This window comes from Calidris pugnax, unplaced genomic scaffold (assembly GCF_001431845.1).
Source record: "Calidris pugnax isolate Ruff unplaced genomic scaffold, ASM143184v1 scaffold41, whole genome shotgun sequence".
Taxonomy (NCBI): domain Eukaryota; kingdom Metazoa; phylum Chordata; class Aves; order Charadriiformes; family Scolopacidae; genus Calidris; species Calidris pugnax.
The window spans coordinates 19,845,294-19,870,495 of NW_015094509.1; the positions used below are offsets into that span (position 1 = coordinate 19,845,294).

The 25,202-nt window shown below is 37.6% G+C and overlaps 1 protein-coding gene across 1 annotated transcript; it reads left to right on the plus strand.

The window, feature by feature from the left end:
• Positions 1-6: 6 nt before the first annotated feature.
• FAM91A1 (family with sequence similarity 91 member A1) lies at positions 7-24,144 on the plus strand. Its single transcript, XM_014965567.1, has 24 exons — positions 7-67; positions 1,869-1,953; positions 2,661-2,812; positions 3,710-3,767; positions 5,496-5,563; positions 6,054-6,167; positions 7,002-7,092; positions 8,216-8,278; positions 9,321-9,427; positions 9,814-9,852; positions 9,958-10,070; positions 10,952-11,070; positions 11,496-11,608; positions 11,808-11,894; positions 12,622-12,754; positions 13,432-13,580; positions 14,048-14,182; positions 14,903-15,016; positions 15,916-15,988; positions 17,264-17,413; positions 17,918-18,025; positions 18,318-18,441; positions 19,507-19,576; positions 20,985-24,144. The coding sequence occupies exons 3-24, from the start codon at positions 2,729-2,731 to the stop codon at positions 21,159-21,161; spliced, it is 2,289 nt and encodes a 762-aa protein (XP_014821053.1). The 5' UTR covers positions 7-67; positions 1,869-1,953; positions 2,661-2,728; the 3' UTR covers positions 21,162-24,144.
• Positions 24,145-25,202: the final 1,058 nt, after the last annotated feature.

Here is a 25,202-nt window from a genome sequence, read left to right on the forward strand (position 1 = left end):
CATCGACGTGGAGTTCCACATCCGCCACAACTACCCCTGGGCCCGGCTGCCGGCCAGCGTTAAGCAGGTGCCGGCGGGCGGGCGAGCTCCCGGGCCGGGAAGGGCGCTCGGCGGTGTGAGGGGAGGTGTGGGGACTCAGCCCTGCCTGCCCCGGGGGAAGGCAGCCGGCCGGGGCCACGAGTCGTTTGCGGGCGCGGTGGGGGGAAGTGTGTCGGGAGAGGGGCGTGATGAGGCCGGTGTGGGGCTTTCTGGGGAGAGAGTGAGGTGTGGGGAGGGTGTGGGGTCTGCATGTGAAGAGGAGGGGGGAATGGGGGTGTGCAGCTCCTCTGTGGGGAGAGGGGGGATGTGTGTGTGGTGCCTCAGGGGAGAGGGGGGGATATGCGGGTCTGGATGTGAGGAGTTGGGGGATATATATATCTCCCCGGGGTGGGGCTTGTCTATGAGGAGAGGGGGATGTAGGGGTGGCTTGGCGTCTCAGTGGGCAGAGGGAGATGTGAGGGTCCTCTCTCAGGTTGGGCAGATGCAAGACCTGCTGAGGTGGGTGTCCCCCAGTCAATCCCTGAATAGTGTGAGAGCTGAACCAGGACGGGTGTCATCGGAGACTTGCCCGTCTTGGTAGCCAGGGAACTGTTGCATGGAGTGACTTGTGGAAAAGAAAGCCTCATGAAATTTTGATTTGCCACGTCTAATGGGCCTCTGACAGCAGGGGGGAGGTATTGTGTCAAGTTAAGGGGATGTTCTCGTCTCCAGAGTCTTATGCTGCTTGAAAGCAGATGCTGAAAAAACAATTCCTGCTCTTGCACAAAGGAAGGATGGAGAGGATGGGTAGTGTCTGCAGGCCCTAAGCAATTGAATTCCTCAAGTTTGTGATTTCAGAAGTTGAACGATGATTTCTCTTTACTTGCCCAGCTGAATATCGTACTGCTGGTAACATGATTCAGGATAGAAAACATACTAGTATTTAATGCATTAGTTGCTTTAGTGTAACTTCTGGTTTTATTTACTTTACTGTTAGAGTAGTCCTTACTATATTTGTGCTCTGTACTTCGCGCAAGTACTTGAATCCCTGTTTGGATGTTTAATCAATTATGGACCCTGTAATATCAGGTATTTCTTTTCTAATACCTGATTCTGCAGTATGTGAATTACTTGTTTATCCCATATACGCAGTAAAGTACTTTTTAATCTAAAGATCTTTTTAAATATGAACATGACTGAGGGAGCCAGGAGAGGGGGAAAAAAAAAACCCAAAATCCAAGCAAGTTGCTTGTTGCAGATGTGGAATAGAAGAGTAATATGAAGACTTTTGTGGGGACAGTTTATGAAATAAGGCATTTAAAGTACCAACCAAAGGTCTCTTTTTATCTTCTTTCATGACAGTCAAGTAACGCGCTATGCTTATGCCTTAATCTTGTGACCTAAGATCACTTGATTGCCTTACTTGTGTGAAGCTACAACTTGAGCTGTTTCATTATTTATTTTTTCAATTATAACCTCCTTATGTGCAACAGTTGAAGCTTCACATATTCACCATGGTTGGTTTATGCTACGCTTATTCCGGGCAATTCTTTAAGGCTGTGAGATACTGAAAGCTTGGTAAAATGCTTGATGCTTCATGTTGTCTAAAAGAAAGCCTTTGATTTAAGAAAAAAAAATACCTAAAGACTATTGCTTACATCAGCATCCCATATAGAGAGACTTATTTAACTAAAGGTACTTTTGACCTTGTACAGAGACTGGAGGTGCTCTCACTGTATTGAACCGGGGGACTTCCTGAGTAATGACAACCACCTGCATAAACCGCTTTGCAGTGGTTTAACTAAAAGTGGTTTTGTGCATGTCAGCTAAAAGGCCTTTATGTTTTCAAGGGTCTTGGAAACTCTCAGAGGGAATATGAAAGGCAGGTTGTACTCTACAGCATCCGCAATCAGTTACGATACCGGAATAACTTAGGTGAGTAAAGAACCTGAGTAACTTCTAATTTCTACATGATTCTTCTGGCTTTAGTTTGTCTTTACTGTAAAACTGCAGGAACTATTCCTGTTCAAAGGTCTCTCCTTACCTCAGAATAGATACTTTAAAATGATAAAACATCAAGAAAAGTCTTGACTTTTGAGTCCATTTGGCAGCTTTACTAGCAAAGCATTCTTTAAGGTTACTGAGTTGGTAGGTGGAACTGAATTCCTGCTGTAGTTATGCTGCCCTTTTCTGAGATTTTTAAGAGAGGATATGACTGATAAAATGAAGCCTGCCAGTAGATGAGATGCAAACAGTGGCCCTGACTCACTAATGGCTGTGACTTGTTTGCAGGCTTTCAATTTATTTTGCATCAACTGCATCCATTTGTCCTCCCGAAGTAGGTAATAGTTTCACTAATTAAAAGATAATTTTCTACAGCCTGTAAGACATCTGTCTCAATGGGCTACTTCCTGGTAACCTGTAAAATAAATCTGCTCTGTTCTAATGTTATCCCTAAAGGCTCTGAGAATACTCCTCTCATATGTAGAAATAATTGGATGCTCAATGCCCTGTTTTGTCTTTTATTTTGTTTTTAATTTTCTGTCAATTCCTGTTATACTATTTTTAATAATTTTGTTGTAACACTTTTTTTTTAAATTGAACTTCATAGAACAATGTAACTATTTTTTTTCCCCTTGTAGTTAAGCATGTCAAGAAAGACGAACGTAAATATTATGAGGATCTGTTAAAATACAGTCGAGATCATCTCATGTTGTACCCTTATCATTTGTCTGACATCATGGTAAAAGGTCTGAGGGTAACACCGTTTTCATATTACACTGGCATAATGGAGGTGAGTACAAAATTGTGGCGAGAATATATTGTTTTCTGTCCTAGAGATGTTAATGATGGCCCTTTAGTGCATACGAAGCAATATCTTGTAGTTTGTTCACTTTTGGATAGGTTATACTGACAAATAAGGAAATAGTAAGGAAGCTTTCTAGACAACTGCTTGTACCTGCAGTTTTTCCCCTTCTGTCTCGGTAACCTGTTCAAGAGCTGGACTTTATGTGGAACAGGGGTGGGACTCACTCTGAGGCCCATCTTTCTCTTTTGCTGTTTGAGATTGTGACTCGTCACTTCAAACTGTAAAAGAAATAGCTCAATCTGTTAGATTAATAAAACAAAGAGAATTTCCAGTTTTAAAAAACAGCGCATTTGAACGGTTATTTTCTTCTTTATTCCCTTTCAAAAAGGACACTTAAACATATTAAAGCTTTTTCAAAAGCCTGAAGCAGATCCTTTTTTACGAGAACAAAGATGTTTCTGTTTTCTGTCAGTACTCTGGCAACCTTCTTCTATTTTCATTGGATGTCAGAAGCGCTTTGTTTATTTTGTGTATAGTGATTGCAAACATAACGGATTAGTTGTTAGCTTATTCTGTTATTACCTTTAGCAATTCCTTGTGTTGCAGGGGTTTTTGTGAGGACAGATACAGGACTTTCTTTAGTCTGTCAGTCAGTATTTTCCTTTGTAAACCTTAAATTAAACATAAATCTCTTTAATCATTACACAGTAAGTTAAATACATAAATCAAGTAATTGGCAAGTTTGATAAGGTAATTGACTAATAAATTCGTTTTAATTTCATTTTGTTCTTAAGAAAAAAAAGAAAAAGCAGGCATAACTTTGGACCTGCTTCTCTGAAACAATGACTTCCTTGTTGCAACTAATTTTCTTGTCTTTTTAAGGATATAATGAACAGTGAAAAAAGCTATGATTCATTACCCAACTTCACTGCCGCTGATTGTGAGTATAACCGAGCTGCATTACTGCTTTCCACGAGTTGGGAATAAGGAGCTTCTGAAAATGGATTTGCAAGATTCTGTTTGCTTGAACACAAGCGTGTGAATGAAGGTGTAGAAGCATTTAAATAGTTACATTAGGGAGTGTGTGCTCTCCGTATGGAATTCTGTCCGTATGGTCAGCACTGGACTTGGGCTAGTTTGAGTATAAATAGGAATGGTGCAAAACCTTGTGCTGTCCTTGCTTGTGTTGCATTCCAACTTGCTTGGACTTCTGGCTGGAAAGTCTTACTGGTCGTTGTGCATCAGCAAGCTGAGCTGCTGGTCCTTTCTGGTGCATTTTTTGGCAATGTGTTGGGCAGAAAGCTTTGGGAAGACATTGAAAGGCTGTTAATACCCTTGTGAATTAGCATCAGTGTGGATTGAGGAATGATGTACTAGAAAACAGAGAGGAAGAGAATCTCATATTTTATGACACTCCTGGACATGCCAGATTTTTTATCTTGCTTTCTGTTACTGTTGTGGGTATGAGGTGGGGAGATCAGGAAAGCAAAAAATGTTGAACCTGGTGGATGAGACCAGAGCAAGAGCCTACTGATAAGTCTTAGAGAGGAAAATGCAAACTGCTGGCATAGGGAGGGTGTTAATCAAACCTGCCACTGAGAAGTTATTTATAGCTGAAGACTTAATTCCTCACCTTCAGTATGAAATTATATAGTTCTCTTTAAGGATAGTGTGTAGTCAGGTAAGGAATAGGTGGCTGCTTTTGAAAACAGTTTGGTGGGGTGTTTTTGTGTGCTCTGTGTGGGTTTTCTGGTTGTGTAGTTTTTTTGTTTTTTTTAAAGGGTATTGTCAGTTAACTGTAGTGATTTGCCTCTATGTAATGGTCACACTGGAAAAACAGATCAAGAAAAACTATTTTATTCAGTGCCAGGTAGCTTGTTGGAAATCTAGTGTTACTCAGGAGTATGAAGAGAGCAAAGGCTTCCCTGTTTGGTTTGGTTTTTTTTTTTTTCCCCTAGCAATTCTCTTATTTTAGCAGCAGCTACAGGTCAGTTGTTGAGGTATAATTAAGTTAAACATATTTATTAACATCTTATCATAAAAGCCAGTGTCAAACTAGAAAGTTGTCTTAACCCATACTCTCTCTCTGTTTTAAAACTACTAGTAATTTTCCAGCATCTGTTGGTATTTCCTTAATGGTTGAAGGCTAGAGATTATAGAATTAAATTCTATTCAGTTTAACTCAACTAGATAGAAATTATCTTCCTTAGAGGCTTGTGTGGCCTTTTGTGCTCTTGGTTTAGAGTTCTAATGCGGTGCTTGGTGTAAGCTTTATTGGTGGGGAAGAAAAACTATTGACCAAAATCTGGTGTAAGTTTAGTTCTGTAATCTGAATCATAGTTATTACCTGTTGGTGTGAGTGTAGGAGAGAAAGGGGGTTTGGATTATTCCCTGCTACCCTGTAACTTGAGAAATACTAGGAATAGGTTGGTTTTTTTTAGCCTGTACAGACTAAATGAATGGTGATGGACTCTGGTTTTAGATACATAGCTTCTCTGTCACATTCAGTTAAAACTGAATTGAGCTCCTGTAACTATCCTTTTATGTTGGGGAAAAAAGAGTAATTAAAGATGATACTACAGAAGCAGGTCTGATTCTTTGAAGAATGTTTTATGTATCTTGAGTTTAAACCTGTCTTAAGAAAAATAAAACCTTACTTATTTTGCAGGTCTAAGACTTCTTGGTATAGGAAGAAACCAGTATATAGATCTAATGAACCAATGTAGGTCTTCAAAAGTAAGTTTGTCTTTAACTTTCTCTCCCTTACCTCACCCCCTCTCACCACCATTATTTCATAGGAAATGAAGAATGAAATAATTTCACAGAACTTATTAGTTTAATAGTATGGCTAGTTGAATATAGCATAAATAGTTTAAAATTTTTTTTAAAAATAAAATGTCATAAATAGTTTAAATTTGGACTTGATCCTAATGTGTTTGAACGGTGTGGTTTTTAATTAGTGTCACATACAATAGGGATGAAAACATAGGTTTATGGGAAGACTTTACAGTATCAGAAGCAAATTATTTTTTCCTTCCCATATTCACATGATTTGAGAGAGGAGGGAAGCTTTTACTAAATAACAAGTATATGTGTGTGTCTAGTCTGTGAATGTAATGTACTTAAAAATAAATGTTTATAGAAGTCAGTTTATATAAAGGTAAATGGCTGTCTGTACATGGAAAGTGCTCTTTATTACTCTCTCAAATGGACTGTACCACTGCAGAAATTTTTCAGAAGGAAAACTGCTCATGACCTGTTACCTGTGAAACCCGTGGAGATTGCTATAGAAGCGTGGTGGGTCGTGCAGTCAGGCTACATCACTGAGGATGACATCAAGGTATTTTAGCATGGATTGCATCTCTAATTTTGATTGAACACTGGTATTCCCTGAAAACGTGGGCTTCCTTTTGTGTAGAATGTGCAAAGATTATGTTGCAGGTTTATAGCAACTCTTCTATGGATATGGAGATTGGAACTAATGGAAATTGTGATGTTTTACTTGTTTACATGTTCTGCCCTCTCCCTCCTTTGTATTTTCTGCGCTGTGTACAGTGGGGTGACTTTGCCAGTCTGTGGTAACTAACGTGTGTGATAATGTGCTTTGTAGGGAGCAAGCAACAAAATATGTTTTCTTAAATTTCTATTTAAGGCCTGACAGTTCAATTTTGGCTGAGTCTTCACCTTTGGAATAATTAGAATCAGAATGTTACTGGGCATTATTTGTAATGTTTTAGGCAGTGGCTACTTACATTCTGACATCCCATCACCCCAGAGTAGTTAACCCAACACACATTACTTTGATATTGTAATGGACCTCTTTCGAGAACGGTTCCAGTTGTGTGGAAACCCTGTTTGTAAGTTCTAAAAGGCAAACCTGTTACACTGTGAACTTCACTTGCCAAATATCTGTGCAATTAAGTACTGTTCCTAGAGCCTGTAAAATTTTGTCTGGGGACAAGAGTAAAAAACTTTAAGACTTTAGCAGGAACTGGAGCAAATTCTTCAGTGCCAGTATTTTTATTAAGAACATAGTTACTTCTTATATTCTTATATTACTTATGACTGATTTGAGGCTGAAAGGGATCCCAATGTTTTGTATTTTTTTGAGTGGTATTAAGTAAGCTGGATAGACTGATTTCTACAAAAGACTAACACAATTTCTTTTACCTAGATTTGTACTACATCGGAGAAGTCTGCTATTGATAAGATAATTGATTCAGGTCCTCAGCTTGCTGGTTCTTTAGACTTCAATGTAGTTCACAGTAAGTTTTTAACAAACATTCCCTTTCTGTTTGTAGATCATGCTCAATAAAAGGGGATGTAGACAGCTGAAGCATGAAAGGCGGTGAAGGAGAATACTGAAGAGCTTGTACAGGCAGCAGTCTAGATTTTGTAAAGGGTTTAACAGTGAGCTATTAGTAGCTGTTCCTCTGTTATTGTTTGATTCAACAAATTATTTCATTAGAAACTGACAGTTATTAATGTAGGGAAGGGAGGTCTAAATGAGGACAAGCAAAATTAACATTAAAAATGTCAGACTTGGTAATCCTGGATGGTAAAACTTCACTCCTTGATTTTCAAAGAAGAGGAGGTTTTGTAATTTTGTGCTTTTATGGTGTTTGAAGACTGTAAAAATGGGGCTGTCTTGTTTCTCAAAGGTCTGCAACTGTTACTGAAAAACGTGTCTCTCCATTTTAGTGTAACAAGTATTAGATATAGACAGACCATATTAGGCAAGGGATTACAAAGTCATCAACAAACTCCTTGAGCATCTGCCATTTTATCCTCATTGTATGGAGTGTCCTTTTCTATATGTTGCAGCTTTGCTGGTACCTTATGCTGAAATGCCCCAGAATTTATTTCTGCAGTTGTGTAAGAAAGAGTTTCTGTGGAGATGTGTGGCAGGGCTGCAAAGACCATCAGAGCTGATGTGGTTTAGTTTGTATCCTTGCTATGAAGTGTGTACATTCCAGCCTGAGTTAGGTCAGAACCAAAGTGTAGCCAGAATCCTCAGCTCACAAAACTAATTCAGGATAAAAAAAACCCCACTTCTTGACACTACAGTGATGATGGTGAATGCTAAGTTAACTGTTCGGCAGGGACCCATTAATCTTTTTTAAATGTAGCTCCTCCAGTTGGTGGTCATTCTACTGTCCTGAAAGTGCTTGTAGAGCTCTGATTGTACTGCATCAGATCGCAAATAAAGAACTTTGATTTAGGGTGACACCTGTTTAATATTAGATGTGGTGTATTGATTCCTGCATTGGAAAGTAGGCTGTTAGGAAAAATTACTTTAAATTCTGAGTTGGCTGATGGGGAGGTCTACTTTGTATCATTAGTACTTTGGAAAATTCTTTTTTCTAAAATGTGCTTTTATTTATAAAGGTTTATATAACAAAGGATTTATTTACCTTGATGTACCAATATCTGATGACAGCTGTATAGCAGGTAAGTACATATTTAATGGTATTATACCTATGTTTTCTTGTTTTCATTTTAGTTACCCTGTAGTTGTCTGTTTTAGAAGCTGCTGGTCTCCATGCATGAGTTTGCTTAAACAAAATGTTTGAGCTATGAAAATTTTTCCTGACTAAATGTTTTCAACCCTATTAAAACATTGTTTTTCATTGTATACAGGATTTATTTCAGCTTCAATTTTTATATTTTCTTATTTTGTATACATATTAAGGTGAGATTCTTTTAAAAATAAGTACCTTCCTATATGTCTGCAATGAAAAGGAAGAATAGCACAGAGAAACATAATTACTCTGCCGAAAGGACACCTTTTTGGCTCCTCTTTTCTAGGCAGATGGAACTTTTTTATAGATATCAATACCATCTTTCATGATCTTGTCACCTCCTTTAGTCACCTGCTGACTTAGGGGCTCAAACACACGGCACAAGTGTAGCACGTGGCTGCCCTTTTGAACAACTTGTGTTATGATGGGTCTTGGGGGTTCTGAATTCAGTGTAATCCACAAAGATATAAATCATTTGGAACCAGGCACTTTTGAATGGCCTGTCGTTGCTGTAGTAGACATCAGTTAAGTGAACGTCTTGTAAGTATGAGAGAATTACTGCTTAGGTAACAGCTTTGGGAGTCTCAGCTGTGGAGTGTGGGGGGTGGGTGTTTTTTTGTGTCCCACTCTGGTCAACCATGGTTTAATCTGCATACACATTACAAAATTGTTTTATGGCTGGGTGTCTGGAAATTATCTGTAGTGGATGAGCTGGAGACTGCAAGATTATGATGCAGGGTAGACTGGATTTAGTTTTTACAGGAAAACACATTGACAACCATTACTTTTCTTAAGGAGTGGGAAAATTTTAAATACCATATATAATATCTTTAAGTTTTTATTTTGTGACTAGAAAATTACAGCTACTGTGAAAACTAGAAAAGTGTAAATTTATTTTTCTGGTTTTATGTGGTTTCAGTTTAATAAAGTTAGTTACTGAATTGTAATATTGCAATAACTCTTCTTTTTAGTGCCACCACTTGAAGGTTTCGTGATGAATAGAGTGCAAGGTGATTACTTTGAAACACTCCTGTACAAGATATTTGTTTCAATAGATGAACACACTAATGTGACAGAGGTAAGTAAAACTTCCCTGTGTCAGGGAGTAAACTGGTCTCGTGGGAGGTGTCCCTGCCCAAGGTAGCAGCATTGGGTCTAGATGATCTCTAAGGTTCCTTCCAACCCAAACCATTCTGTGAGACAGGAGAACTTGAAAGGGCCTAAAGCATGCTGCTGAGATATGGATCCATATCAAGTGATTTTATTTAGAGGTATTGCCAGATCCAACCTGGTTTTTATTTTGAATGTAACATCCAGCTTCAGGCTTAAAGGAGTAACTTCAATTTAGTGAAACAATTCCATCAGATGGAAAGACGATCAACAAAAAGATGCTGAAGTCCACAAGTGGTAAATCACCCTGCATTGTTAATTCTATATTGTTGATTCTTCTTTTTTTTTTTTTAGCTTGCAAATGTCCTAGAGATTGACTTATCTTTAGTAAAGGTATGTGCTTATAATGCATCTGTTGGACTTGATGTGGAAAGTTCACTGTCTTGCAACCTGGTTTCATATAGCAGTTCCTTATTACATGTATGTGTGTTTCTTCAGAATGCTGTGTCCATGTATTGTCGGTTAGGCTTTGCTCATAAAAAAGGCCAAGTAATAAACCTGGATAATCTTCATCCATCGTGGAAGAATGTTCCTTCGGTAAACAGACTGAAGTAAGTGTCTTCATTCTTTCACAAGGCTTATTTTTCTCGTTGAAGAGAAAGATAGAACCAGAACCTGATTGTAAAGCTGTTGGTTGCTTTCTTTGACTTCTGCAACAGTGAATCTCTTGGCTTTCTAACATGTATAATGACAAGAATACTTGATCCTCTTCTTAATGGGAGGATAAGGAGTGATAATTTAGCTTGTAAGTTTGGTGTACTGCTTTTGTTGCTGTTACTTAGTACTGGCTTTTTGACCTTTAAATGCCTAATTGCTTGCTTTTGAAGCAGGCGAGTGTACGTTTGCTTTGAACTGCTGGGGCCAGAAATAACAGCTGTTACTGTGGTAGAACAGAGACAGTGTCTCTTGGCACTGCTCTCAGTGAACGTGGACATAAAGTTAACTTGCTGTCAGGTACCATTGCAATTCTGACATTGGCATATATGTATATCTATATCAAATCCTGGAAAAGTGATGTTAATGCCAGTCAACAAAGAGTTCTCCAACTTGGAGTGCCAAGGTGCATTAATTAAGAATTGTCAGGCACTTTCAGTTCAATAACTATTAAGCCATTTAAATTGACTGTTATGCCTGAGTCGTCTTTAATGCTAATTCAGACTGTGAGAACAAAGTGAATTAGATTTTTTTTCTATTGGATTCTTTTTCAGTAATGGTGGCTTGATTTTTCAGGTCTCTTTTTCAAAATCTGGTATTTTCAAACCCCCAAATCTAAAGCAGGAGTCTGAGGGACATCAAGCTTGACTGCTTTAGGGCTTAGATTGAAAGGCATGAATGGGGTATTCCTGTGCATGGACTACTAGCAGTGGAAGGCAGAGATACTTCTCTGGTGCTACTGTGACCGATAGATGTGGATTTTAATTCACATTAATAGGAGTACTTTGGACCCTCAAAAGATGCTGCTTTCATGGGACAGTGGGGAAAACAGAAGTCCTATACAGGAAGCTGGGTCATCAGCCACAGATACAGATACCAACAGTCAAGATGATCCAGGTTAGCACTAACAGTAAATTATAATACAATAGGATCATTTTTTTTTAATACTTCTAGAGTGCCATAGGCTGAAAAGAAGAAACAAATACAACAAATAAAACCCAGATTATGTAGATCCTTTTTTCATATGGAATATGCAGTGGGGGAGGTGGTGTGTACTTTGGTTTAAAATTCTTTACCCAAATAGTTTTTTTTCTGAAGATGAGGCTGATCTGTGTTATGGATATCAATTGACACAAAGATACCAACCTCTGAATTAGGTCAATCAGTAGTTTAGTAGTGATAAGGGAATTCAGTTCTACTAGTATAACAATAAAGAACGGGTTTTTTCTTTTTTATTTTTTTAATAGATCTGACTTAAACTTGGTGATTTTATTTTTAAATCAAACAAATGTGATCTTTTTTTTTGTTTTGTTTTTTATTAGCTGAAACAGCCAGCGTGAGCAGCCTGAATCTGTCTAGTGGACACACAAAGCGTATTGCCTTCCTGTTTGATTCTACTCTCACTGCCTTTTTAATGATGGGAAATCTTTCACCAGTATGTCAAAATTGTTCAGTGTATTGTACCAAGAATAAATATGTATAGCTTTAAAATACTTTGACTTCAATAAAATACAGCTGTAAATATTTAGAAAAACTTCTGTATTTTATTGTTAAGAAATGTTTTTGCTTAATAAAACTTTGACTTGTATGTTCCATTCTCAAAGAATTTAGATGGTTTTGTTTTGTTCTTCCAGAACTTGAAAAGTCATGCAGTCACTATGTTTGAAGTTGGGAAACTGTCAGATGAAAGTCTTGACAGTTTCTTGGTGGAGCTGGAAAAGGTAATTTGTTAGTGTTTGACCGAATGCTTTTTCAGAACTTGAATTGTTAAAGGGGCCAAAACCTCTGGTGTTTTTATTGTGTAAAACTGCTTATTTAGCAATACAATGATAAGAACAAGCACCTTATCATTCTGAACCAAAGTGGTTCACTTAAAATGTTTCTTATCACAACATTTATACCTCCTAGTGACTTTGAGGGACACACCATGCATATATATGAATGTGAGTCTGGTTAGCAAAGTGAGTTAATGAAGTACATTTCACTGAATTACAGAATGCTAGGGGTTAGGAGCAACCTTTAGAGTCTATTATCTAGTCAACCTCTCCTGCCAAAGCAGGGTCACCTGGAGCAGGCTGGACAGGAATGCATCCAGGGGGAGTTTGAATATCTCCAGAGAAGGAGACTCCACAATCTCTCTGGGCAGCCTGTTCCAATGCTCTGGCACCTTCAAATTAAAGAAGTTTTTTTCCTCATGTTGAGACAGAATTGAGACTGAGTTGTAGTTCTGATTTGTAGATACTGTCTTTGTGACCTTTTTGACTGTTTGACTAGCACGACCAAGACTCACTTTTCATTTAATAGTTGTTGTAAGTCACCTTTGTATATAAGCTGCAAGGTTGTTGTACCGTCACAAAGTTTTAAAATGCTAATTTGTTAATGTTTCCTTTTGTGTAATTGATGGAAACTGTCTGCCACCTGTATGCATTAATTTTGTTTCTTATTTAGGTTCAAAGCACAGGTGAAGGGGAAGCACAGCGGTACTTTGATCATGCACTTACACTGAGAAACACAATACTGTTTTTGCGACACAATAAAGACCTGGGGGCACAAGCTGTACAGCCTGATCAGCCAAATAACGGTACTGTGGACACTTCTGAGGAAGTCCTTCTCTGTTTACTTAATCTGCCATGGACTCAGCTTTCTGATAAAACTGCTATTTCAGAAAGCAATCCATATCCTACTTCTTTAAAAATATTTTGAAGACAAAACATCACTTTTTCATCATCCTTTGAACCTGCATTGCTGGTTTTGCCTGTTGAATGACAGATTTGGTTGCCAAAACTCGGATTTAACATCCAAAGCAAGAGATTAAAGCACAATGATGATAAGACAAGCTGAACTTGAGGAAGAGATTGGTTTCAAATTGTGTGCTTCTGAAGGCCATAATGAAGGAGTCATTGTTTATTCAGAGTTTTTCTGCCAAAGAAACATTTTCAAGTCGTGCAAAGGAGTGTGTTCTTCTAATGGGGATAGATTTTTAAAAATTATTTTATTTTTCAAAAAACCTTAACTAACTTTGGTATCTTGGTGCTTGTTTCCTGGGATCAGTTAGTTGATGAGGAGCAAGCTGTAGTTCTGTGCCAGACAACCCTGTATGACTGGAATTGCTAAAACTATGTACAGATTTATTAAAATTCACCCCAATAATGTAAAACTTGGTTGTGGAAACAGGAGAATAGAAATTCTGAAATCATATTTTCGGTTGTATGTTCCATCTGAAGTGATAATTTAAGAATCTTACATTTTTCCATACAGGGTTTCCCTTGGATCTCTTACGGTGTGAGAGTTTGCTTGGCTTGGATCCAGCTACCTGCAGCAGAGTTCTCAACAAAAACTATACTCTGCTGGTTTCCATGGCACCGCTCACCAATGAGATTCGCCCTATTAGCAGCTGTACACCGCAGGTGAGAAAATATTGAGGTTTTTTCACCTCAGTACCTAGTAATATTATATCTGCTTAATAGCTTTGTTTTGGATACATCTTTTAGATGTCATGTTAAATGTCTCAATTATTGGCATGTAGAATAGTAAAATATTTTTTCCATCTTAAAAAAAGTGTTTAGTGAAGAAAACCGTGAGTACTTAATAAATTAAGCTTAATTTATGAACAATTTATTTTTTCAAGTAGAGTCAATGACAGAGATTTTGTTCTTAAATTTATTATATTCATAGAAATGTCACCTTTCTGTCAAGAGTCTTGCAATACAGGACTAAGGATCTAGAATATGATTCTATAATATCATCAGTAGCAGAGTGATACATTTGAACAGGATTTGTATTTCTTTAAAAAGGTTGATTTTTAAATGATACCTGTATATATAACAGTTGCAATATTAAGTTGATCCTGATTTCTTGAATAATCTCTCTTCAGCATATTGGACCTGCGATACCAGAAGTCAGTTCAGTTTGGTTCAAACTGTATATTTACCACATAACTGGACAAGGACCACCCTCTCTGTTGCTCTCGAAAGGAACGCGCCTTCGAAAACTTCCAGACATTTTTCAGGTAGCATATGGATGGATTTATTCTCCCTTTGTTCTCCAAACATTTCAAAGATAGGCTGTACACAGTTGAAGTCAGAGGTCTAATTCACTGTAGATGATGTACCTTTTCTGGAAGTGAGTTTTATGTAGCATCTTGGTTTGTGTCTTTTTTATTATTTTATTCTAGGTTCTGAAAAAGGAATGCTACTTAAGTCTCTCTTGTCATAATGTCACACTCCAGTGTATTTGATGCCACTCCATGCAATTTTAGTGTAAAATGTGGTACTATGATTGTGAATTTAGCTTGTAAGCCCATCCCTAGAGTGTGTTACAAAGATGTGGAAGAGCTATATCAAAAGACAAAGACTTAGTGTCTTGTGCTTTTTGTAGTATCACATAAGAAAGGACGTCTCTAAGTATAACAGGTTTAGAAGATGGCTAAGATGATCTCTTGCAGTTTGTCCACTGTAGAAATCTGTGATGGAGACTTTTGCAGTTTATTTAAACGTTGCACTATGTTGGAAAAAAGGTCTCCTAGCCCAGTAGCCTGGCTATAGCAGTGGCTGGAAATAGGAAGAATAAGCACAATATGTAATACTTCCTCTTACGACCTTTCCAGCCCTTCCCATGTTCTGATCTGAAACATGCTGAGCTGTTTGTGATTTTGTGTATATAGAGGTTGTGACTGGAATTCTTGTCTTTGCAGCGATCAATTGCTCTCCCAAATTTCTCTCTCTTCTAGGGTTATGATCGCTTACTAATCACGTCTTGGGGTCATGACCCAGGAGTAGTTCCTACTTCAAATGTGCTCACGATGTTGAATGATGCTTTAACGCATTCTGCTGTTCTAATTCAGGTACAGAGTGCTTTGTATAAATGACAAAAACACGCATATTTTTTGGAGTTAAGCTGTTACGTTATAGAGGAGGTTAACAACGTAGGAGAGCTACGCTTTTGGTGAGGGCTGAGAAATAGGTTTAACTTCTGTAGCCAGTGCTGCTATGATTCAGTGGTAGTAAGATATGTGATGTATGCATTATTGTATTATGGACAGATATAGTAGAGTTTTGCCACCTAAAAATGAGAGGTGGATTTATAAGAGTGTTAGGGATATAAGAAACTAGAATGAAAGTGAAGAGCCCACAAGTTTTTTAGACAGTAGTGGTATAAGATAGCTGGGAGTACAAACTGTTATTTAAAAATGCACCTTTTCAGAGTGCTTCGTATTCAGCTTTTATAGTAAATTACAGCAAAACATGCTCTTTGTCACAAACAGTGGAAGTAGGGTGAGTTTGTCTATTTGGGAGAAGTAAAATAGCTTCCTTTTCTCTTTCATCATTTCAGCTGAACTTTCAGAATTAATCATTCACATAAATATGTTTAGTATTGTAACAAACAAAATTATACATTCTCTAATGCCCACTTGTGACATTTGAGCCTTGACTGCTCAAAAATGTTCTGTACTTAACGGCGTAAACTCAATTTTTCTCCAAAAGTGCTTGGTGATTATGAAATCTATTTATAACTAGTAATTGGAAAGAAAAATTGCTTATTTTCACTGAAGTCTAACTTCATTGTTTTTACTCACATGCATTTTAGGGGGAAGAGAAGATTAGTTATTTCAACTAAGCAAAAACTTTAATAATCCGCTTATTTGTTTCATCGACTTGACTGATACTCCTTAAAAGGGAGCACAAGTAGGACTAAGCTGATGAGTGTATTTTTCTGTTTCTAATCAAATTTCTTGTTGTTCAGGGGCATGGCATGCACGGAGTGGGAGAAACAGTGCATATACCTTTCCCATTTGATGAAGCTGAGCAGCAGGGAGGTAACTGACTGAATCTGTACTCCACCCAATTTAATTTTCTTGCATGTTACCTTGTGCAGTAAGGCTGCAATAATCCTTTTCATACAAATTCTCTTGAAGTTACGAGTCAAGTTAGATGAGAAAATCGAAACAATAATTAAATGGTTGACAAGTCTGTTCTAAGCTTAGAGATACAGTCTTCTCCTTTCTATCTTCTCTGTCCTAAGCAGAATGTGGTTTTGGACCTCTCTTCTCTCCTAGCACAGATGTAAAAAAGTACCTTCCACAAATACTTCCAAATCTTTCTTTGTGCATACTTTCTTATTAACTAGCATATTTATTAACTGCAGAAATCAATCTGTGTATTGTATTCAGCATCTTTTAACTGTAAGGCAGGTGAGACTGAAACTGAACAAACTATCTTAATTTCTATTTAAATTACTGTCTTAATTATTAGCACTAGGAACTACTATAGAGGTTTTTTCCCCAAGAAGAGCTTTGCTAGCAAAATCTCCTATTCCTTCAAAGTCTGCTTAGTTCAAGTGATTAGATGGGAATTATCATGTTCTGAAATACTCCTTGATGAGTAGGGCACAAGCTTTGAGTAGTTAAGGCCATAGCCTTCCCAACTGAGAGCTGTCATGAAAGTATGAATTTCCAGGTATGAAATCTAAAATTAAGCTACCACTTAGAAAAGTCTGGGCCAACTAGAAGTAAACCTATATTCCTAATTTAGTTTTTACTAGATTCAAAATGATTTCGTTTTATCTTGTCTCTCTCTGGGATGTCTGTTTTCTTCTGACCCAATGCTAGGTAGAAAATCTTGAAAACAGAATCTCTTAAGTTCTAGCGTGAACAACTCAATGTTGAAACTACTTGTTAACCTCTAATACTGTATTCTGATTCTTCATAAGTTCAAATATGTGGAACGTGTCTCTTGTATGGAATTTGCCATAAAAGACTCTGGCACTGGAAGAGCTGGATGTCTGATTCTGAGCTGAACCCTACCGTCTCTGCTGTCTGTATGTGTCTGTGTGTGTGAGAGATCATCTTTTGTTAGTGTTTTTCTTTCTCTTTGGCTCTTTTACTGTACTATAAAATGCCAATTAGTGCTTGGTGTGGGAAGACTGTGATCACTTATGTGTTATCCCAGTTCTACCAACGTGATCACTAAGCTGGACCATTACAAGAGAGAAAAATCCAGATTAAAAAATTAGCCTGATCTAGAGATGACCTATACGGTTATGGAGGAGGCTTCTTGTAAAGTAAGTTGGAATATGTGTTGTTTCCTTCTAGATTTCTCTCGTGTGAACATGGGCATTCATACGGCTTTAAAAATCCTGAGAAACAAAGTAGACTTGCAGCATTTTTGTGGCTATGTCACGATGCTGAACCCTTCGAGTCGGAATGCTAACAGAAAGCTGAGCGATGCTTCTGATGGAAGAGGTTAGTTATCAATAATTGTCTTTTTTGGCTGTGTTCCCATAGTTTCACATACAATCACTTTAGCAAAGTGAACAAAGGATTACATTCTTTGATTTGGAACTCTACAAATTACTATCCAACACAGATAGGAATCCATTTTGAGTGTAAATCTATTGGTATAGGCCTACTTCCTAATTTATCTTTGTTACTAGCTCAGAAAAAGCAAATATAGACTGAAAAATCATTGGACTAGAACAGTCAATGGAAGAAAAAGAATAATTTCAAAATATTAAAAGTAAATTTTGTCATTTTTATATTCCAAAACTTAGTCTTTCATAAATGTGTGGAGAATCCCAAAGTGACTCTTTAATCCTGAAATGAATCAGACCCTATGTTTCTCCATATCCCTTCCTTCAGTTTTATAGCCATATGGTCTTTGGGCAAAGCTTGTGTCATGTTCCTTACATCAGGTGGTAACTAAACATATGCATCTGCATGTTTATGTAAGAATTGTTTTACCTTTAGGAGAGGCTGAACTAGTATCGGGATCTGATGTAAATGGGAGCACAGAATCATTTGAGATGGTAATAGAAGAAACTCCAGTGGATTCTGCAGTCAAGCAAAGCCTTGAAGGTAAAAACATGACACATAGTTTGTACTAAACATTTTTGTCCAATGAGATATCTTCGTTTTGAGGATCTGAACATGTTGTTTGCACTTACTATCCCAGACAATAATCAATACTAACTGTTCTTCCTTCTTAAAACTCAGATTCCCTTAAATCTTTGAGCAGTTCAGTAGATGAACTGTCTTTAAAAGTATGAACAGTCCAGTGGAGCCTGATGTGAGATTACTGGTTCTGGGATCAATATTCTTGCTTTGTCTTTTCTTAAAAATTGATTGTCTCTTGGTTTTCTTTCTGTAGTGCCCACAACAGAACTGGAGTGGGTTCCCCTGGAATTATGCTTTGGCATTCCACTCTTCAGCTCTGAGTTGAATCAGAAAGTCTGCAGAAAAATTGCCACTCATGGATTGTGTAGAAAAGAAAGGTGAGCTGTAATTTATCAGCTACACGTTTAACAGGTTGTATGTGTTACATCCAGAGCTTCTGCAAAAATGACATCTGCAACTTGATGACTATAGGAGCAGAACTGAGCAAAGTTTCATAGTGTACCTAATTCTAGTGTGTAAGTTGGTTGCTTCTTGGCTTGTAGATGCCAGCTATAATATATAATCTAATAGACCTTAGTTGAGCTAAGATTAAGATTTGGCTTTTTATAGTTTCTGCAACGTGAAAATGAGTTCTTTGTAGTAAACTGTCTATGAACAGATCAGGAAAGAAAGTAAATTTGTGTGACTTGCTACTCATTTCCCCTTCCTAGCTTAGCACAGGCTTTCTTTCCTCCTCCTAACCTGCCTAACCCTGTTCTTGGGGAAGCTTACTGGTAATGCTTCAATGTAAAATGCAGTTAGCTTTTGTAGAAATTTTCTTTACTACTGGTGTCTTATTTGCTAAGTTTAGTCATGGGTTATGATCATGTTCTGAATTTTACTGTAGCTTTTTAGCTTTTCTTTATGAAAGATTACTTTTTCAACGGTGGGATTTTGGGGTTTGCTTTTTTGTTTGTGTGTTGTTTTTTTTTTTCTTTTTCTAGGGCATCTGGAGACCAAAAATTAGGCTGCTTGAAAAACATGGCTTAAGGATTTTATTATATTAGTTGACCTGCTTTTTAACAGTGTGTCACTAATCTGCTTCTTAAAAGTCATGTTACCAGACTGACCTAGATAAGAATGAGACATGATAAAGTCTAATATATTAATGTATCTTATGTAAAACAGTGTTTTTTCAATTGCAATGCTTTCCCTTTAGCATAGCATGGTGTAAATGATAGCGAAAATACCCTTTTTTGACTAGACTCAATAGCAGATGAGAGAAGTCAAGCACCTCTTCACTGGTGACAACATTGTCAAGCTTTCAGTGTGAAAGCTTTTAACTGTGTCACATGACATTAAGTACTACTAGAGTTACTTGTGAGCACGTTACTATGGTGGTACTTTACTAGTAAAAAATCAGCGCACCTTGGACATAGCTTCTTCTCTTTTGTCTTTGACAGCCTCCAAAAACTCCTACATTCCAGTAGAAAGCTGTCTCTTCAGGTCCTTAATTTTGTTCATTCATTCCAGGTAAGGACCAATAATCCAGATGTAAATAACTCTGTGTGGTCTGTTATTCTTTTTTGCCCTTCTACTCACCATTCTTTCTTGGCTGTATGGAAACATACATGGTTTGTTTGGGTTGCTTTTTCTTTAAATGGTAACTGTATTAAGAGCATTATCAACCTCATTCTATGAGTAGCAGAAAGCGAGCGCTTCCCTGCCCCTTTCCTAGCCTTATTTAATACTTGTTTCTTGGCTTCTGTGGTTGCATCTTGTGTGTAATGAGTTTCATTGTATTTTATGGGACTTGCACAGCAAAACTGTTTTTCACTCTGGTGCTATAATACCAGCTGGTTACTTGAATGCTTTTATGTTATATATATTAGGGAGATTTACTGCAAACCATGGATGTGCTCATCTTTTGCGACTTTATCTGCATCTCAAATCAACTGTGTTCCCTTAGAAAAAAAATAAAATACATTAATATGTATTTCATACCAGTTACTTTTTGCACTTGTCCTAAGATCCTCTAGAACTTGAATAAATGCAAATACATAAAACTGCATTCTCTGGGAGGGTTTTTTTAAGAGCATAGATAGAGAAAAGGGGTCTTGTGTAGCAAGGAAGGAGGAATGCCAGGTCTGCAGCCTGCTATAATTCTGCATGGAAATATATAGCAGTGAGGCTACATGGAATCTGCTTAGTTGCTTATGTTTTATGGTACTTTTCTCTAAAATTCTGTATTTTCAATAAGGTGAGGAACTTGCAGGTTACTTAACAAGGTGGTGTTATGGATGGCGTGACCCTGAAACCACTTCCTCATAAAACCATTGCAAATTCCCAGTAGGTTTGAAACCTTGAAATCATCTGTCAAACAGTCTCAAGTGACTCCTGTCCTAATCTTTCAGGTGTTATCTCTGAGAGATGCTTTTCTTGATGGTGATCTGCATAGAGAGGAAAAAAAGATGGTGCTGAAGTGATTTTTAAGCTGAGAAAACCAAAGTTCTGGGAAATAAAACTACTCAAAATATGGTCTCCAAAATATGGCCTCCAAATATATGCGTAGCTCTTAGCACAGTATGGGATACATAGCAGTATGATGGCTGTTCTGAAGACATTATACCTTTACATAAATGTCATTAGGTCTTTTCTTCCATTTTAAGACTCAGATTTTCCTGAAGGTTCCTTGGAAATCCAAATTATGCATCCACACATGCATCTAAGGCAGCTGTATGTTTAATTCAGGCTTCCCCTTGTTTCTTCTGGTTCTACTTCCATAATGGTTTGGTATTTATTGGATTAAAGAAACATGCTTCAGAAATGCTAAGTGTATTTGCAGATTGGATTAGCCTGTCATATTCTACCTGTTAAATCTGTCATTGTTGTCTTTTTTTTTTTTCCTTAAGACGCTATTTTCTCTTCCTTTTGCTTTTAGGAAGGTATTTCAACGCTGGATCAGCTCCATGATGCTGGTTCTTCAAGTTCACTTTTGCAGCCTCTTTCTGCAGATATGGGTGTTCCGCTTCCCGCCAAGAACCTCATGTTCAAGGAAGGTGTATTGTCAGAATGGAACGGATGGTCTCCTTCCTCGGTTTTTTTCAACCACACCTAAGGAACAGGTCAAATAGGGATTCTCATGCATTGATCACTGAATGCCTTTCTTCTATTATGGTTAATTCCTAGTGCCAACCACTAAGAAGTGTACCGCTGCTGCAGCATAACCCATGTAAAAGTAGTGTTAAAAAAACATGTTGTGTTGCAGTATTGGGGAAGTGCTTAAACTGTCTAGAACTTGTTACTCATTACTGCATATCTTGCTGCAACAGAGAGCTTTTTAGCTGTCAGCACTATTTTTATCTTGAGACAATCTTTCTTTTATAACTAAACATGCCCTTTCTAGGCTTTCTGATGATTGTTAAATTTCTATGCTGTCACCACAAAATGGCAATAGTAGTTTTCTATGTTCGTTACTCAAACATAAATTCTGTTTAGTTTTGTACTGTATTACTGAAAATCTTTCTGTATAAAGGTAAGAGATTTGGCTCTTCCTCTGAAAGCTCAGTGATACCTACTGTTTAAAAAAAAAAAAGTATCATGATGATATGGGGCATTAAGACTTGTTGAATTCTGTAGTTGAGCTCAACACTGAGGCCTTGACAAATCAGTACAATGGGAAGAGATTGGATGCTCACAGGAGGCTAGGTTAGTGCAAGATTTAAAAGCCTGCTGATGACTTAAGGCCACTTTGAAGATGAGTGGTGCACTTTCATCTCTGGCAGAATTCGATGGAGGTGTGGAATTATGGAAGGGCTGAAGTGGGCAACTCTGTTCAGGGGGTTCTTCATGATAACATTCACCTTGCTCTTTGTATGAAACCAGAAGTGTCTGAGACTTGATCATGCTCATTGTTATTTGAAGCTGGCGATGATTGCTGTGGGAAAACTCCTGGTGTAAGTAAAGTATAAGATAGATAGCTAGGTCTGTCCTGTTGATTAATATTTGAAAGAACAGAGCTTTTGATTTTTCACATGACAGTCAGCAGAAAAGGAAGATAACAGCAGAGGATGTGTAGGCAGAGACTTCTGAATCTGTTTTCCTTGAACAGCTGTTGATTATGACAAACATTAACAGTAAGCTGTTTCATCTAAAATCATGTTCTGGCTCTATTTGTAGGGGATGATTTTATGTAGCATGATTTCACTTTGTTTATATTAGACATTAACTTCTTGCCAGCTTAAAAGAAGTCTGTCCCATTTAGCACACAAGCAGAACAAGAGATGTAAAATGTTAAGACTTTTAACGCAGCTGTCTAAAGTACCCTGCCAACTCTTCTTTACTGGAATTGCCTTGTTTTAAACAGTCATAATTAAAAATGAGACTTAACTGTCCTGTCATTACTAGTCTACAGTACGTAGTGGACCAAGAATCTGTGGCATAGATGGTGCTGGACAACAGCAAGGAGAAAAATGGCAACATTTGGGTTTGTATCCTGTTCTGTGTGTCTGTAATAAAAACCACATCAGAAGTTTGAAAAGGACAGACGTACCATGATAGGATAATGCAGTGGCTTCAGTTACAACTGTGAAAATTCCATTCTTTTTTTTTTTTTCCTTTGCTTTGTACACATTCCTAAAGGATAAGTGTGGGGCTTGTGCTCTAAGGAACTGGAAGCCTGTAGTACTTCAGTTTGCTCAGTGCTGCTTTCTTACATCTATTTTCGTTTTGTATTTTACCAACAGCAGCTGAATTTAATATTCTACATATATTACAGAGCTGGGTTATCTATAGGAAATCGGTCATTTACACTACATGGCATTTGAACTGGACATGGATACTCTCCATAGCATTTTTGTTTAAGTTGCCTTATTTCCTTCGAAAGAAATTAAAAATGGAATTGGATGTCAATCTGCTAGAAATGGCAGAGGAAGCATTCACTGTGAGAATTGTTTTGTGGAGGTTAAGCCAATTTCTAGCACTGTAGAGGAACTAATCAGTAGGCAATGGCTTAACACTTTCAGTACTGTAGATGTTACTTTAAGTGCTACAGTGAGCTGTAGTAGATGAGCTAGTTGGGCGTATTGTATTGAATTTTGCCACGCGCTGTCTATACTAGTATGTAAAGTGATGATAGCACAAGTTGTATGGAAGTTTGAAAACGGATAAAAATTTCTTGTTCTCACTGCCTGTTCTTCAGTGTTACTAAGTGAAGGATACCTTTTGTTATTAGGTTGTTTAAAGTTTCTAAATAAAAGTAGCCTGCTCTTCAGAGTTGTTTAATACCCATAAATCTTACAGTTGATGCTGAGAATTCCAGATATGTTGCAGTTTTTTAGAACTCAAGCCAGTCTAATTTAGGTGCTTCGACACTAGTTTAGGAACTTAAATGTTCGGGTCTGCATATCTGAAGTTTATTGAAGAGATTGCAACCAAAGAAGTCCATAAAATACCTGAAACTCGACTACAGCTCCAGTGCTTGGGATGGTCCAGAGGCTTTACTCAAAGTATGTGACTTTTGTTTTAAATATGGTGTAAAAAAAAAAAAAAGAGAAAAAAGATCTCAAAGATCTTCATACCAAAAGAATCTATTTTATATTGTATTGCAAATAAAGACAAATTAAATCAATTTCTTTTCTTCAGGTAGTTTTATTGACTGTGGGGAAAATCACATGCATTGCACGTTGTAAAGCTGTTTTAAGTTTCTGTCTTCAGCAAGACTTTTAACTTGCAGAAGAGAGATTGTTTTTGTGCTCTGGCACAGCCCAAGTCGTAGTCAGTCTAGATGGATATACCTGAAGCTGTTCAGGAGCCAACTAGAAAGTGTGTTATGTTTGTTTTCAGGTTTTTTGATCGTGAGTTATTTCAGAGTTTTCTTTTTCTCTTCCTTCATTGTTCTTGGATTTTCCTTTATTTTCTTGTTCAGTGTTCCAAACGGTTTGTATTTTGAAGGTTTTAAAGTACAACTGTAACTGAGTACAGTTGGGCTCTTCAAGTGTGACATTGTTAATATTATACATGGAATTGTACAAAGTCTGTGTTCAGTTAAATTATTGGCACATGTAACAAATGTTTACAAATAAACTGTGGTGTAGGTCAAACCATGTGCAGAATCCTTCACATGCAGTAGTTTTTGGGCCCAGCACTAAAATGTCCCTCGGTCACTGTAGTGCCCAAGAGTACCAAACGTCATCAAAGTTTCTCTTTCCTGCATGCATGTAATTCTGCAGAAATGCAGTTTTATCAGTGGAAACTCCGTATTTTAGTGTAGTCTTTTCCATGCCATATGCTTAACCCCTAAGGAGAAGAGAAAGTGCAAGAGGATGGTGTATGTGCTGTCTCCTTCAGCCACAGGTTAAACCTGTAGTGTTTGTTACTGAGTGTTTGAAGATGCTTGAGGATAAGGTTTAGTGAATAGAATCTTGGTCTGGCACTGTTGGCTGAAAATAGTTTTTGCAGCAGAAGGAATATATTCAACTGAGATATGGAAATGGAAGTGAAAAGAAGCTAATGATGAGAAGGAGGAAGGAAAAATTGTCTAGGAAAAAGTGCTGGGAAAAGGGGGGAAGTGTCTGTCTGACCTGCTATATCCTAGAGCTCACTCTTACAGAATAGAGAGATGGAAACACAGCTTTTAATTACAAGTCTTCAGGAGGAATTCCCAACCCCCAAAAAACTGAGAAGTTAAACATGGAGATGAGAGGTGCTGAGAGTGTGAGCAGATTGGGAGAGGAAGTAGAAATAGGATTATAAAGTATAGAATCATAGTACTCTCCTGGTTTATTTTTCTGGCTCTCTGAACTCCTTCAAACAACCAACATAAATGGGCTGGATTTGTGTTTTCACTTGATGTATAAAAACAAAGCACGTTTTGAAAATAAGTGGTGAGATATTACTCCAATCATTCTGAAATGGTATGCTTGTTTAACTGGACTGCACAGCGTGAGTGATGCTGTAGGACTTACCAGGATGAGGTTTCTGGACACACAAATGTCTTGCCCTGTAGGTTTCAGCAGTTATCTTGGTACCGTCTTGACTTCCAGCAACAGGCAGCATCAGGAAAAAACACTGGATTTGGGTATTTTATTTTATTCAGAGTATTACTCAGATGTTCTTTGCTAGTGAACAGTACTGAAGTAAGGCAGTTTTATAGAATTAG